General features: G+C 27.8%; 1 protein-coding gene across 3 annotated transcripts in view; it reads left to right on the forward strand.

The window, feature by feature from the left end:
* Positions 1-17,321, forward strand: part of LOC119609823 (serine/threonine-protein kinase 10) — a 113,764-nt gene that overhangs the window by 27,069 nt on the left and 69,374 nt on the right. For all 3 annotated transcript variants that reach the window (XM_037964782.1, XM_037964800.1, XM_037964791.1), the window contains exons 6-7: positions 13,761-13,836; positions 14,423-14,718. In XM_037964782.1, the coding sequence (XP_037820710.1) occupies positions 13,761-13,836; positions 14,423-14,718 (372 nt within the window). The remainder of the gene's footprint in view (positions 1-13,760; positions 13,837-14,422; positions 14,719-17,321) is intronic.

Below are 17,321 nucleotides of genomic sequence, written 5' to 3' on the forward strand. Positions count from 1 at the left end.
CTAGACTACCAAGTATATTATGTGTGTGCCTTGCAAAAAGGTGATTTTTTAAAAGTTTCAAGTTTTATCTAGCAATTTTTGTTGTACTCCTACTGATATACATTATTGGTGGAAAATATAAAATATCCCCGATTTGGACACGAGGTTCACTGTTGTGTTTACATTCAAATTAATTTTTTGCAAAAAATAATGGACTAATTAGAAATACTAAAATTTTAAATAATAACATGATGTCTTAGGTATCACTAGTGAGACAAAAATTAGCGCAATACCTAATAGCGGATTTTTAATAATATTTTTTCTAACATACTACGTTTTTAGCTATATTTTTTGGGCTCACTTGATTAGGTTCAATCAGAATAAAATCAGTTTAATGCTGGCAGTGAGTAAAATCCATTCATATTCTAGTGTCTGTGAATATAGACAATATATTTTTTAACAAATATGTTGCGGTAAGCCATTAACTAAAGAATAAAATGACAAAATTCAAGCCTTTTTGGAAACTGTCCAAAATCTCAGGAATTTGGCAGAAAAAATGCGCAAATTCAGAATGTTATTCGCAATTTTATAAGAAAACAGATTGAATATTAAGAAAACATAAATGGAACTACATATAGAGTCAAAACAAAAGCGGACAGAAGAGATTTCATAAAATTTGCCTCCAAGTCAAGTGATTCTGTAGCAAAAATTAGAGAAAAAGTGGATGTTACAGCAAGCCTAGCTACAGTAAAACGAATTGTAAGAAGGGTCAAGGCTTTAGAAATATTAAAACATTAATAAAAGCCACTCCAAATGCCACTCGTAAAGAGAAATCCTCTTCAGTTTGCACGTGAACACATGGTTATAAAAAGCTATATCAACATCTTGTTTTTTCGGATGAAAAAATGTTTAATTTAGAAGGTCCAGATCGATATAATCATTATTTTTATGATTTTTGAAAGGAAGAGCTCTACCTGAGTCGTTTGAATAGCTGTTGAGGATGTGGGATGTAGTGGGCGGCAATTTCGTATTATGAAACATGTGAGTTTAAATTTCTTTCATCTAGTAAGAATTGTAATAATTGTAATGCCATACTGGAAACAGCTTTTTCACATTTTCGGATATCTTTGAACCATTGCCGTGGATATTTCAAAAATATAATGCCCCGATCAATACCGCCAGGGCTGTAAAAAGGTGGATTCGAAGCCAGAATGTAAAAATTTTGGAGTGGCCTCCATAATGTTTCGGATATTCTTTCTCATAATGTGTATAGGTCGGGCAGACAGTATGACACAAAAGAAGCCTAAATTGAAGGAACTAAATAGGCTTGGACCGAAATTTCCTTGCCATTACTTAAGAAACTTTATAACTCTTAATCACCTCGAATTTTCGGAGTTATATCAAGTAACGGCGGATATGTTCCTTAGTAATTCTTTTCTAAAACCTTGTAAAAATGAAATATGCAATTTGTTGTTGTTTTTGTCAATTAAAGATGACGAACCTATTCAAATGAGCCAAAAAATATTGTTCAAAAGCGTAGTATTTTAGAAAAAAAAAAATATGTAAAAAATCTGTTATTAAGTATTGCACTAATGTTTGTCTATCTACACAGAAAAAATTAATCTTAAAAAATTTTCAATTAAATGATTAATCGAAAATTTTAAAAGGGTTCAATTCATTTTGTATTTGAATCATAAAAATGTATAATCAAATACGTATTTAATAACAACAAAAATTTAAAAAATTAAACATTTTTTATACGAAATCAATTATAAGTAGTAATTGAATATACATTTTTTGTTATAGGTTGAACTTCAATAAATAAAATAATTGAAAACGAGGTTTTGGTAATTGAAATCGTTTTTCAGTTTTTTCTGTGTAGTGATATATAAGACATCATGGTATTAAAAAAATTTATTAAAATTAAAATTTAAAAAAATTTTAATATAACCAATATAAACAAAACAGTGAACCTATTTAAGTGAGCGGGAGTGTATTTTAGGTTTACAATTTAACTCTAATTAAGTTGAAATTTTTCTATTTGGTTTTACCAATAACAACCTAACCTAAGAAACAATTTTAAATTGAAATTGATTAGAAATAAAAAAAGTCATCACTATTAATTGAAATAAATTATAACTTAAGCATAATTTATAATACCAAACATTCAATTTCTATTCAACTGAGTTGTGTGGTAAACCGTAATATGGGCATTATTTTCAATATATGAAACAAGTTAACGAAAATTTTATGAAAGAATAGCATTTGATATAAATTACACTGGTCTGCAGTGAAATCCTCCTTAAAAAAATATGTTATAAAACTTAAGATATTCCCACGCTGAATCTACGTCTGGTTTCCGTTTTTCCCACAACGTCACAATTCTTCGTAATTATTTTCCTTAGCCCTTCTTTTTTTATAAAATTTTAATAGCATCGTACTTACAATATTCAAAAGTATAAGATTACAATTTTCTAAGACTATAGATTGATTCATCAGCGTTTAAAGTCCAAAAACGTTGAAAAATTATGAAGTGTTAAATTTTTTAAAATTGTAAAGCTAATTTTTCAAAATTAAACTTTTTTTAAATTTTGAAGAGAATTTGAAAGAAAAGTTTTGGGTTTATAAATACCGAAAATTAAAAAATATGATTTAATAAGCCCCGTAATTACGCATCATGTATGTATATATCATCAAGGAAATCTTCGCAAGAGGTCATTGAAAATGAATGTTTAAAATTTTAACTAATTGAATGATTTAAGTGGAAAATTTTCCTTGAAATCCGTAAGAAATATTGGTAAAATCGTGGGTTAACGACTTCGTGGGCAAATGACATAGCAATGAAAACAATTTGAAAATAAAAACGAAGAAAGCCAGGAACAAATTTTAATTGGAAATTGATAGTGTCCGTATATTACTCGAGGTGATGAAAATCTACAAAAAATGTACTTTTAAGCTATTAAAGAATGTTGAAACCAGAATGCAGAAGAAAGTCAGCTTATGTTTAAGTACGTAAAGTTTTACTTCTAGGGCTTATAAAGCGCCCAGCAAAAAATAATTGATGTCATACTTTACAAACGACATCTTAATCACATCTAAAATCTAATCTATTGCATACTTTTCGCATTTATAAACCAAACATATCCATACAAATGAAAACACAGTTAAAAATGGGGAAAGAGATGTAGAAAAGGCACTACAAACAACATATTCGAAGTACTTCAAATTTTGATGAAAAACTAATGAAATTTGCATAAGCGTTTCATTGAAATTGACATACAAATATCGGATTTTTACAGCTTCTAAAGATAAGATTAGATGTAGTTCAAAGTTGTCAAAAATTAACAACATCCCTCAAATGACACGCTAATGTAAAATTCATAGGTTTTTCACCTGAGTTTGAAGCACTTCGGGTTACTATTTGTGATGGAAATTCTACATCTTTTCCCACCCTTTTTTTTTTGCTGGCGTTTATTTTTTAAACTTGAACATGGTAAATTTTTGAGCGTTCATAAACACAAGCCGACTTTGTTATACATAATGGTTTCAACATTCTTTAATAGCTTAAAAGTACATTTTTTTAGACCCCAGCAAAAAATAATTGATGTCATACTTTACAAACGACATCTTAATCAAATCTAAAAATGCGATTGCATACTTTTCGCTTTTATAAACCAAACATATATAAAATAAATTGTTTTCACTTGTTTATGAAGCCAATTATGAACAATTATTCCCCTATAGTTTGTTCCATTTTGCGTGCTTAGGGGGAACTAACTCCGAGGGTGGTCACTTGAGAATAATATTCCCACCAAATTTTATTAAAATCAGAGAGTCAGTCAGCTTTAAATATTTTGTAGCCATTTTCCAAAAAGTAAAAATAATTATATTCATAATTATAACCTGTGACACTATCGAAAATCCGATAGAAAGACATTGCATTATAGGTCAGAGATTCTACTATATGAATCGTTTCTTTTCTTATTTGTTTCCACAATTTGCTCATTTAACAAGTTATCATAATACATTTGTTTTAACGATTTATTGAATATAATCATTTTCTGTAAAAGGGGTTGTATAGAAAGTATGATCAAATATGGATAAATCCTCTCGAAATTTGACAAATAATCCATGTTTTTTAAGCCAGTTATCTGTTCATTTATCATCATTTATTTCATTTATCATTTATCTTGTTCATGTCCAAATCCATTGCTATACATGTATTTTAAGCCAGTTTTTTCTGAAGGGGAACTTAGGCTTAATTTTCGGCCGATTCTCATAAAATTTGACAAAAATGTTATGGTTCTTAAAAAACTTGTTAATGTCATAAATTGCTTCACGTCATTGACTATGACAAAAAACATGGAAACAACTACAATGTTTAATGTCAAATGTTGCTTTTGTTTCCAATCGTTATTAAGCAAAAACAACGTATACACAAGCAAACTCAATATGAATGTTGTTTTTTCGCTTCTGCATACAATTTTTATATTTTGACGAAATTTTCAGTGGTTGTCTCGGAGTTTTGCTCACATCTCCGTTATTTATGGACCGATTTTGCAGGTTTTAAATAGGAAACTTCTCGAAAGCATTTCCGATAGAATTATTAAATTTTTAATTAAAAAATCTTTATTAACAACCAATCTCACAGAGCCATATAGGGTTGACAATTCTACAACCAATACAACAATATAACTTAACAAGTAAGAGTGCTATATTCGGCTGTGCCGAATCTTATATACCCTTCACCATAGTGTATTTAAAAAATATAAATTTTATAAAATTTAAATTTATGTACCTATTTAATTTTCCCGATTATATCATTATTATAGCAATAGCAAAACAAAATGAACAACAACAACGCTAAACGAAATAAACACTCAAAAAACAAAATACACAAGGCAGTAAAACCAACAAACGAAACTGTACACCAACAAACACAAACAATATACACAAGGCAATGAAACACACAGCCATCCAAACATACAAAACTGAATACACCAAGAAACAAAAATAATATACACATGCCAATGAAACACACAGCCATCCAAACATGTGAAACGAAATACTCAATGAATAAGCAGCGTTGTTGTTGTTGCTTATTAATCAAAGCATGAAAAAATTGTCTTTTTTAATGAAATTTTCAGAGGTTGTCTCGGATTTTTGCTTATATCTCCGTCATCTATGGACCGATTTTGCTGATTTTAAATAGCGATCTTCTCGAAAGCATGTCTAACAGAATTATTGAAGATTCGGATCTCGCCGATATCTGGGGTCCTCTAAAAACTGATTTCAACTTACAGACAGACGGACAGACAGACAGACAGACAGACGGACATGGCTTAATCGACTCCGCTATCTATAAGGATCCAGAATATATATACTTTATAGGGTCGGAAAATTATATTATAGAAATTACAAACGGAATGACAAACTTATATATACCCTTCTCACGAAGGTGAAGGGTATAAAAATAAACATTTTTTAACAAATATAATAATATAATAGTCCTAAAAGTTAAGTAAAGTAAAGTTAAGTAAGAATTATAGAAGATTTAGATCACAAAGATATCTGGGGTCTTCAGAAAATTGATTTTAACAGACACACAGACTCCGCTACCTATAATGATCCAGAATGGTATATGGTATGGTATAATAATGCACTGTAGCTCGAAAACAACTAATGGTATGCAAAATACTTACCCTCATATTCACAAACAACATTTTTATTTTATAAACGGTTTATAAATTAGATTTTGTATGGAAATTTTGTAAACCTTTTATAAAATAAAAATGTTGTTTGTGAATAAGGGGAGCTAAAATGTAGGAAATTTAATTCTCTATAAAAATTTTAATACCCCTACGACGGTTAATAAATAAGTGAGATATTCGTAAAAAGCTGATTTTGTGACCTTTGACCGCCAATAGTTGTAGTGACTTTTAATACCTTTTTAATAATGGTAAGGTGAAGCTATGTGCCAATTTTCGTTCGGCTATCTAAAATTCCGTAGGCTTATTTACTTATTTTCCAGGGCTATTGAAGAAATAATAGTTTAAGATTTTTTTTATTTTTTTGACTATACTTTTCATTTATTAATATTGTTCAAAATTTTAAATTTATTATTTTTTATGTAAGATATTTAAGTAAGTTAAATTTTTAATTGCAATAAATATCTTTTGAATATTAATTATTCAATATATATACTAAGGCTGAATTCATGTATACTTTAAGAGCATGGTTGGAACTAATTTTCAGAAACTCTTAAATAAAAGGGCAATTTTTAATACATTCAATGAACAGGAACATATGTAAATATATTACTTATTTTAACATATATCAATGTATCCATACATACGTACATATATTACTTTAACATATTTCAATGTATCCATATTTTTTTAACACGCCGCTATAATTGAAATTGCTTTAGAAGCTTAAACGTCAAGTTAAAAGGCGATCACTTTATCAGAGGGTTGGTAAGTCTTCCGATGTCCTTTAAAATTATATTTTATATATACATATATTTTTATTTAAAAATCATTTATGTTTTCAAATGTAGAATGTTGTATGTGTAATGATGGTGCTATTAAAATGTGTATCCTACGCAGTGATGCCAGGAGATTTTTTTCAGAAATCCCTACGCTTATGAGAAAAAATCCCTTTTTTCCCTATACTACTATTCCCATTTTTTTCAAAGTTTATCTTAAAAAAATACAAAAATAACATCAAAAACTAAAATATTAGCTCCGTTTTATAATATACATATATATATATGTATTTTTTAATTTTTAGGAATGAAATTTCTAGAATTTAAATTTAAATTTTTTTTTTCTCTTTCAATTTTACATCATAGAAATCTTCCAACCCTGACTCTTTAGTTAAGATTAAAAAAAACAAGACAATTGAAAGATTTATGGCAGTATATCGAATCGTGATAAAAATTTATTTTATGTGCCTTCAACAAAAAAATTTTCATAAAATAATTATTTTAAATAAGGTTTACTTTTGCGTTTACTTTTTGCGGTTTACTTTTATAAATTTTCAGAACATTAAATTCATTTTTTCAATCCTGAGTTACTGCATTAAGCTCCCGACTACTCTATCTATAAGGAGTCAGAATATATCGCCCTACAGGATTGGCATAATCCAAAAAGTCGTTTCAAGTAAAATGGATATGAATATTTAATGACATTTAACTATTTTTTTAATAACTTTTAAACAAATCAAGGGATTTTAAAAATCCAGATTCAGATAGTTGAGGTTAATATGTTTCTCATCTAAATTGAAATTAAATTTTTAGTTGTCTAATATTCACGAAAACGTGGGTTTTAGTTTTTACTTTTACAAAAAATCGATTTCACATCGAAAATAATAGACATATTTGAAATTTGATAAATCTATATGAAAGATTTTAGTATGTCGCATGTTTTGTAGACCTCAGTTCAAGAAACCCGAATTTTGTAGCGATATGTAGGTACATATATTGTAGAAATTACAAGCGGAATTTTTACTAACGATACACTTAAAACTGATTTCATTTTTAATTTTAAAGTTTAATACACGAAAGAGTATATTTTTAGTTGTTAAAAACTATGAAATTTAAAAATCCCTACAAGTTGACAATTGTAAAAAATCTTTCCTTTTTTCCTACACGTGAAATTTTTGAAAAAAATCCCTACAAAAAGGGAAAAATCCCTACACTTGGCATCACTGATCCTACGGCATAGCTATACTTAAAAGTTTTAATTTATTAGGAGGAGTTTATGATTTTTTAACGAAGGCGTCAAATATGTAATTTGTAATGACTTTTCTACATCTCTTTCCTCACTTTTAACTTGATTTTTATTTGTATTTTATTTATTAAATCGAAAAATCACATCAAAAAATGTTATTTTTAGATGTAAATAAGATGTCATTTGTAAAGTATGACATAAATTATTTTTTGCTGGGTTGTTACAGTGAACATTCCAGGATAAACTAACATTGAAAAAGTAATGAGTTAAAAAGTTATTATGTAAAACCTCACTTCACTACTTTTTCATTGACATTTTAAGTCATTATTTTAACACGGTTATGTCATTGGAGGCAAGTAGTTCCACGCTAGCTTACAAATAGGGAGTTAAAGAAGTACTTGCAATTTCTCTTACAAAGAAGTTGTTAGGAAGATATTTTATTTTTAATAATAAAAAGAGCCTGCGAGAATACGAACCAGGGACTTCGGTTTGTTAATTAAATGTTCTACTCACTGTACTTAGCTACTTTATTACGCGTCAAATAATGGTTTTCACATACAAATTTAATTTTGTCTTCTATTTTGTAAAACACAATTCTTAAGCCGCAATCAAATAAAATGAACAAAGAAAATGACAAAGCTGAAAATAAAGTACTTCTATATCAGAATAAAAGAAAGTTATTACTAGAGTACTTCCAAGTAATGCAGACAGTATGTAGTATTCATTGAAAAGTAAGTAGTTATGTAAGTACAACCCATTACCGATTGTTCAAAACGAGATTTCCGCATTGTAGGCATTATTAATGCCTAAATTTATTAAATCTTAATCCATAGTCATTTAGGATTTAGTTTTATCAATTTCAAGCTTTCCTATGTCATCTTAATGTACATATTTTTTCACTTTTCCGCACTGACCAAATTACCATGATGTAAATTCGCCAAGGAGATTTGTAAAATTCACACAGTGAAATATTTTCACAGCCCTTTGAAAAACAATTAATCACGTCTGCCTACCATCATATGTAAAATTAATCTTTTAAACATTCAGGGATGATAGATAATCGATAAACGAATACAAAATTTTATAATGTGATAAAATCGATTACTCGGGTTTCTATTTATTCGGATTTGACAGATGTGCCACTATGGCATGATTCCCCTTCTACCCTACCTAGTTTTTTAATTTTTTTTCCATAATATTTTTTTAAAGTGTACACAATATTTTGAAATTAACAGTTAAAATTGTTTAGTATGAAAAAGAGGCAATAAAAATATTGTATTTTAATAAAATTTTAATTAAAAACTTGGGGTTTTCAATGTTCAAATTATCAATTATACAAAAAAACATGGGTTCATAACTCTCTGCAAAAATTATTTTTTTTTTAATAATGCAAATATATGTAGCTGAAATTTGAAACATTAATAACAATTAATAATGTACTCACTTTCACCGTTATTTTCCATTTTTTAATTTTTAAAAACTATATTTTTATTATGAAATCTTTTATTAGAAATTGTATTAAAATTTGCTGCACTCCATCGTTTTATGAAAACTTATTTAGATTTCGAACATACTTCTGTTAGTTTTTCAAAAATTTTAATTTCGTAATTTGGACAAGAAATGGTGAAAATTTCCTATAGTGCTTTGTTTTGTATGCAGTACACAAAAATATCTATACATTAAATTAAAGAAGTCCTATTATTTACTCAATTTTACACTTTTCAATCGATTTCCGGCACGAGTTCCCATTATCCGATTGGGCTAAAATTTAACACCAGTTATTGAACAAAAGAAGACCCATCCAAATAAAATTGATATTTTTTGGGCACACCTAGTATAATTTGAATTTTTTCAATACAACACACCTCTGCAATCGATTAATTTAAAGGGGTTTTACATTACAATACTTTGTATTAATATCAGGGTTTCATTGTCTATAATACAAAATCAAATTTGTTGTGAAAATGCATTGAACAATTTTCATTCATGTATTATTAAAAATATTTTTCAAATTCAAATGGCTTATGAAGAAAAATAGAAACCAAAAGAAAACTTTGAGTTAATTCTGTATTTTGTAAAACAACAGATTTTGAAAAATGTTTAAAAAATGTTCATATAGTACTTTGTATTATTTGTATATTAATACAAGATCCCATAATGTAAAGTACCTTTAACAACACACATGAAGATACCAGCGAAAAAAATCGAAGTACTTCGAAAATAATTACATTTATCACCACTACAAAAGTAGCACTAAGTGATTTTTTAGCATCTGTGGAAGTGATGTTTATTGACTTCCAAGAAAGCGAAAACAATTCCATTTTTTTTAAACTGAAGACATCCCAGCAAAAATAATTGATGTCATACTTTACAAACGACATCTTAATCTCATCTAGAAATGCGATTACATATTTTTCGCATTTACAAACCAAATATTTCCTCACAAATGAAAACCCAGTTAAAAGTGAGAAAAGAGATGTAGAAAAGTCACAACAAATAATATATTTGAAGTACATCAAGTTTTGTTGAAAAACGAATGAAATTCACAAAAGCGTGCCATTGAAATATTGTGGTTCATTTTTGACATCCAAATATCGAATTTTTACTGCTACATCCTTTTTCACTTTTTTTTGCTGGGATATAGTAGTATACATACCCAGCAAAAAGTTACATGACAAAGATGTTGTTTAATCAGAGGTGCAAGTGATGAGGAAGTGGTTCGATTTAGGTGAAACATGCATGATTTTAATATTAGCGTGTCATTGGGGATCATGTGTTTATGCGAGAATTTCGAATAATCGAACCAATGCAAATTCGATGATTCGAAAACGATGTTTCATTGGTTCAAGCTATTTGTTATGTATATATTTTTGGAAGATATTTGAAATATTTTTAAGGAAAATATTATAATAAATATGGGAAAATATATAAAATAATATTAATAATCAAAAATATTTCTAATAACACATAAATTTCATTTGATTAAATTAACAATCTGAATTTTTGAACTGCGGAATAGGTTGAATTTAGGAAGGCATTTAGAATGAGTTGTATTAACACTGTTATTAAAGAAGTTATGATACTTACATTCACTTTGCACTACTGCAAAATTTTTTTGCTGGGTATAGGTGAAACTGAAGCGGTTCCCAGCAAAAAAAGTGGTGCAAAAAAAGTAGTAAATGCATGGGTTGAACTGATAATGAACTGGTTCATATTTAGGGGAAACATGCATGATTTTAACATTAGCGTGTCATTGGCATGCATGGGTTCGTATTTGCAAAAATAGTTCGTCATTTAAATGAGTTCTTATAACCAATGAATATTCGATGATTCTCAAGCGAATTTTCATTGGTGCACTATATTTATTTAAAAATGCATTAATGGTATTTCGATTTAATTATCAATATTCAAATAATTTTTTTGAGTGATATTGACAAAAATAGAATAAGATAAAACATAACTAACTGATTTTGATTGGATTTAAATTCATGCAGAGGAAAAATACCCATTGTGTTTTAAAATCCGTTAAGCAGTCTTGGTTTTTTCCTTCTCTTATTAATGGACTTAATATTACTAATTTTAACAAAAATCTAAAAAAAAATTAATGTCATTTTTAATCTTTATTGTATGAAATGCACGTTTTCGTTAAATCTCCTAAGAGAATACCAAATTACAGTAAAATATTACAATTCCTATAGTGGAGTTACATGAGTGAATTTGGGTGCATTTTTCATGCCTTCACTGATGACAAATTTATTAGAATTTAGGCATGTATTTAAAACGCATTAAATAGAATACTTACTAAAGAAATCATGAAAATATCCCTTCTTCTTTAACAACTTCAAAATTTTTTTGCTGGGTTGTCAAACAAAATTTGTTATTCTCTTCACACAGGCAATTTCTGAGAGAATTAAACATACATGAGATAATTAAAGGCACTCAAAAAACTTAAAATTTTCTTCCCGAAATTGCGAAGATATTAATAGATACTTAATAGTTTTTCTTATCGCTTAAACTTAATATCCCAGCAAAAAAAGTGTTGAAAAAGATGTATAATTTTCATCGTAACTAGTAACCCGAAGTGCTTCAAATTCGGGTAAAAAATTTATTGGAGGGATGTTGTTAATTTTTGACAACTTCGAACTACATCTAATCTTATTTTTAAAAGCAGTAAAAATCCGATATTTGAATGCCAAAAATAAAACACATTCTCTTAATGACACGCTTATGTAAATTTCACTGGTTTTTCACCAGACCTTGATGCACTTCAAATATGTTATTTGTAATGACTTTTCTACATCTTTTTCCTCACTTTTAACTGGGTTTTCATTTGTAAGAATGTATTTGGCTTATAAAAGTGAAAAATATATAATCGAATTTTTAGATGGGATTAAAATTTTTTAGTTACAAAAATTTTACTTTGGGGTTGTATGTTAAATTCCTTTATTTATGTTAATATTATTTAAGTCAAATTAGTTGTATTCTATAATACTACAATTTCACTTTCAAATAACTTAAAAAAAAAACATAAAACTTAATTCTTGAGAATGACTTCAGAAGTAGTGAATTTGGAACAAAAAAAAAAAAGAACATCCCTCCTATGACAAGCCTGTGTTAAAATCATAAATTCCTCAGGTCTTTTTCAGTACTTCCATGGAGTAAATTCTACTCCTTTTCGCTTCTTTAGAAGTTCTTTTTTTTGCTGGGAATAAGCACTTAAAGTTGAAATGTCTCAACAAATCTCATGGCCACAAAATTCCTTGATCTTATTCTTTCAATTGTTGTTAATAAAACTTTATCGTCTTTTAAGATGTATGGCCGATTTCATAAAATCTAATATACATAAATGATTTTCTAAATATATATGTACATATGTATGTATCTTACAAATAAAAAATATATAATTTACATTGAAACTGCATTTCTATCCGAAACATCTATGTTGGATTTTGATGTACGTAGTGAAAGTAAAAATTCTTTTTTAGTATTAAAAAGACAAAATCGAAAGTTTTTGGGAAATTTTGTAGTTTTACATATTTAGTAACTTTAATTAGCCATATACGGCCCTACAGACTCGGTTATGTGAATGAAGAATTAATAAAAAAAATAACAAAATTTCAAGATGTATGTTGTGTTTAGGAAAGACTAATTATAATATTTATAACTGAATAATAACATATACATTGGACCGACTCACTCTGTATGGAAGGCAAAAACGTGTTTTTGCTTTGTTTTATGATGATTCCCAAAATATTTTAAGTCTAACGATAATTATTCGTGAGCAGGACCAATTTAAAAAAAAGGTATTTGTGATTATTTTTTTTTAAATTTTAGTTTTGCTTTGAAACAATATATCCAAAATGGGGTATCGTTTGAAAATAATGAATAAATTATGAAAAATAACTATCTGTTCATAATTGTCATATTCCAAAAAATTTAAAATTGTTATGTTTTTCATTAATATAAATAAAATGTATGCACAATTTTGCACCACATATTGAATATTAAAAAAAAACGGTAACATTTTAAGAATTAACTAAAAAGGAACTCTTTTGTAATCGGTCCAGCTGATGAACGGCCGTCTAGAAATATTTTAGGATCCATCATAAAACAAATCAAATATTTTTTGTAAAATATTGAATTGAACATGAAAAGACGTGTCCCTTATAGGATATTTTCTTGAAAACTGTCCAGCTCTCGAACGGACAATACAAAACCCAAAATATTTTGTGTAACATCATACTACATAACAGCGAATATTTTGAGGGGGGTAACTCAAGCATAATTTTTTTGTGAGTCGGTCTAATATACATAGATTGATAAATCAATTAATAAATTTTATTTTATAATAAATGACATATGTATATTTAACGAGTCTAGTGTATGCTCAACATATGTATGTATACTATTTACTTATATATTTTTTCTTTAAATCATGTAATTTATATTGCATATGTTTTTGTTGTTTTTTATCATTTATTATGATGTAGATATCAATCAATTAGTGTTTTATATTATATTTATATATTTCATTGTTTTATCTCTTAGGAACCCCGCAACTCAGCGCTTCCACTAGAATTGTACGATGATTCTTCGTCGTTACAAAGTCAAGATATTGATAAATGTAAGTATAAATTATTTTTGCATATTAACTAAAATTTTCTGTAAGTTGATCTATTATTCTCAACATTTTTGAATATGAATTCGAGTTATAAGTGCACCGAAAGCGCGATTTATTTCGTAACAGATGTGATGCGCAAAATATTTAGAAAAAGTAATAAGGTATTTACTTCAACGTTTTTTCTTGTACGACATTGCGAAAATGCAAAATTTTGCTCTTCATATTTGAATAAAAAACCCGAAAACACTACACATTTTTTCTGTGAAAAATAAAATAAGGGGCAAACAGTGCGATCTGCGCATTTTCGATTTTACATTGAATTTGTCAGAAATTGTATTGGATTTTACTTCCACAACACTGACACACTTGATTTCCTATTTGAACTGATAATTTTAAACTAAATTTTCTCTTCTAAGGGTGTCCGGTAGGCTAGTTGGTAGTGTGGTAGCCTGTCAGTGTGGGGGTTGTGGGTTCGATTCCCAGCAGAGACTCTGGTCTGCTACACTACACAAGAAATTTTTAATAGAAAAGTATTCCTATAATTTAATTTTATTATTTTGAAATAATAATTATTTAATTTTTATTTTAGTACCAGGCACTCCTACCTCTTTATCGAGAGACATTAAAGAGCAGTCTCAACTTAATAATTTACAAAATATACAACATCCAGTTAACGATATTTCGACTGAACAAACAAATATAAAGACAAATACAAAACTAATAATCAATGAGGAAGAGGTGGAATTGGAAAAGAGTATTAATTCATCTCCTATGGTCCTAAAAAAACCACAACGTCCTCCACAACTACAAAAGATACCAGAAGATTTAGGCATTGCCGAACAGGAAGTACCTTCTATTCCAATACCAATGGATGGAGACAAAAAGGCAAGTATGAATTATATAATAACATTTTGAAGTTGCTCATTGCTAGGATCTAACTACTTATAGTGAAATTATGTTGTTTTTAACGTCATATATAAGTATGTAAAATATTTATAATTTAATTTAAGTTATACTTTTAAAATCGATGTCTTCCAAAATTATTTTTTAATTCAAGAATAAGATTTTTTTTTTCAATATTTGGCACTTAATTTTGCCCTATTTTTTCAAAATGGGCGTCTTTCTTGTTTTTTTTTTTTTTTTTTTTTTTTCAAAGGGTTTATGTAAAAAAATAATATTTTAATTCAAAAACTTTGCTTTTTGAGTTAAAATATTTTTTAATAGATATCCCACTCGTATCGCACCACAAAGTTTTTAAAGGAAAAAAATATTACTTGACCTCGAGCTCGAGAAATATTTTTTAATTGGATAAAACAAAAAGGTCGAAGTAAGAACTATTAATCAAGGAAAAAAAATATTAAAAAAAAATATTTAATTTTGTTTGGAAACAATGAAGAAATAGCTATCTGAACTCCTTTGGACAATTTGTGCTAGGACCACCAGGTGAAAAGTTAAACTCATTTGAATAAAACCATGTATGATCACCCCCTCTAAGTCTGATTAGTTGAATAATGGAAAATTCAAAATAAAAAAATGTTGGTTCCAATTTAATTTTTCCCTAATTTCTTTATTTTATTTACATACATATTACAATCTGCTATCTACTTTTTTTTATAAAACATTCATTGTTCAAAAACTGCAAAAAGGATTAGTTCAGCTCTTAGTTTAACTGAGTGTTATTGTACAATTAAACTTAAATTATAAGTGACAAAACACAACCAAAAAAAAAATAATAATAAAATAATAAATTCGGATGAGGAAAAACCTTATTTTTAAGTAAATAATAGTTTTCTGATTTGTTTTATCAATATTATTATTGTTTTAAAAGTTTATTTTAATTTTTTCAAAATTTTTTCATTTTTCAAAAGTAATATTTGCAAAAAACATTGTTTCTTTGTTTTTGAGTGGAAAGTTGGCAATACCACCCAGCAAAATATTTGCTTACAAATTCACTAGAAAAATCACCAGAACTCATCGTTAAAGTGCTTACAATTCTACTACTCAGCAAAAAAAATTGTGGAAAAAGATGTAGAATTTTCATCACAACCCAGCAAAAAAAGTGTAGAAAAAGATGTAGAATTTTCATCACAACTAGTAACCCGAAGTGCTTCAAATTCAGGTGAAAAACCTATGAATTTTACATTAGCGTGTCATTGGAGGGATGTTGTTCATTTCTGACAACTTTGAACTACATCTAATCTTATCTTTAGAAGCTGTAAAAATCCGATATTTGTATGTCAAAAATAAACCACATTCTTTTAATGAAACGCTTATGTAAATTTCATCAAAATTTGAAGTACTTCGAATATGTTGTTTGTAGTGACTTTTCTACATCTCTTTTCTCATTTTTAACTGTGTTTTAATTTGTAAGTATATGTTGGGTTTATAAAAGCGATAAGTATGCAATCACATTTTTAGATGTGATTAAGATGTCGTTTGTAAAGTATAACATCAATTATTTTTTGCTGGGAACTAGTAACCCGAAGTGCTTCAAATTCAGGTGAAAAACCTATGAATTTTACATTAGCGTGTCATTGGAGGGATGTTGTTCATTTTTGACAACTTTGAACTACATCAAATCTTATCTTTAGAAGCTGTAAAAATTCCGATATTTGTATATCAAAAATAAACCACATTCTTTCAATGAAACGCTTATGTAAATTTCATTGGTTTTTCATCAAAATTTGAAGTACTTCGAATATGTTGTTTGTAGTGACTTTTCTACATCTCTTTTCTCATTTTTAACTGTATTTTAATTTGTAAGTATATGTTTGGTTTATAAAAGCGAAAAGTATGCAATCGCATTTTTAGATGTGATTTAGATGTCGTTTGTAAAGTATGACATCAATTATTTTTTGCTGGGTAGAAAAATAATTTATTTTTATTTGAGATGCTCCAAAAGTAAGTCAATATCATTTGGTTGGAAATTAGTTGTTTTTTAGTAGAGGTTGTTTATGTATTTATGAAAAAATATATTTATATATTTATGAAAAAATAAAAATAAAAAGTCGACAAAGACTGCGGTTGAACTCAGTACCTTCCGTCTGCCAGTTGAAAGCTCCCCTCACTACACCACTGCTTAGCTGTTTTATCGTGCCAAATAGTTTTCACACACAATTACATTTTATATTCTGTTTGTCTAAAAATAGACATTTGTTATCTTGTGCACAAAAAAAGAAAAAAAAAGTAACTGTTTTATTTTTGTTTGTTGCTTTATTTTGATTTTTTTAAATTTTGCCTTCAAAGTAAGTCATTAAAAAAGTACTAAATGGTAATAATTGTAAGCAAAGATTTAGCTGGGAAACAAAGTTAACTGCTCTTAAATCCATAACTGAAAAACACAATCATCGGTTAAATCTAATAGCATGTTAAGCCTAGTTTAACTCAGTAGTAAGAAACCCGCCCGTAACTAACTATACTTAGATTAACTAATCTGATTATTAATTGGTGTTTAATCTTTAACTTAAAAACCAGTCCTTAGTGCATAC

Source organism: Lucilia sericata, unplaced genomic scaffold (assembly GCF_015586225.1).
Source record: "Lucilia sericata isolate MDLA Ls3-8-SP2 unplaced genomic scaffold, ASM1558622v1 Contig000025F_arrow, whole genome shotgun sequence".
Lineage (NCBI taxonomy): Eukaryota > Metazoa > Arthropoda > Insecta > Diptera > Calliphoridae > Lucilia > Lucilia sericata.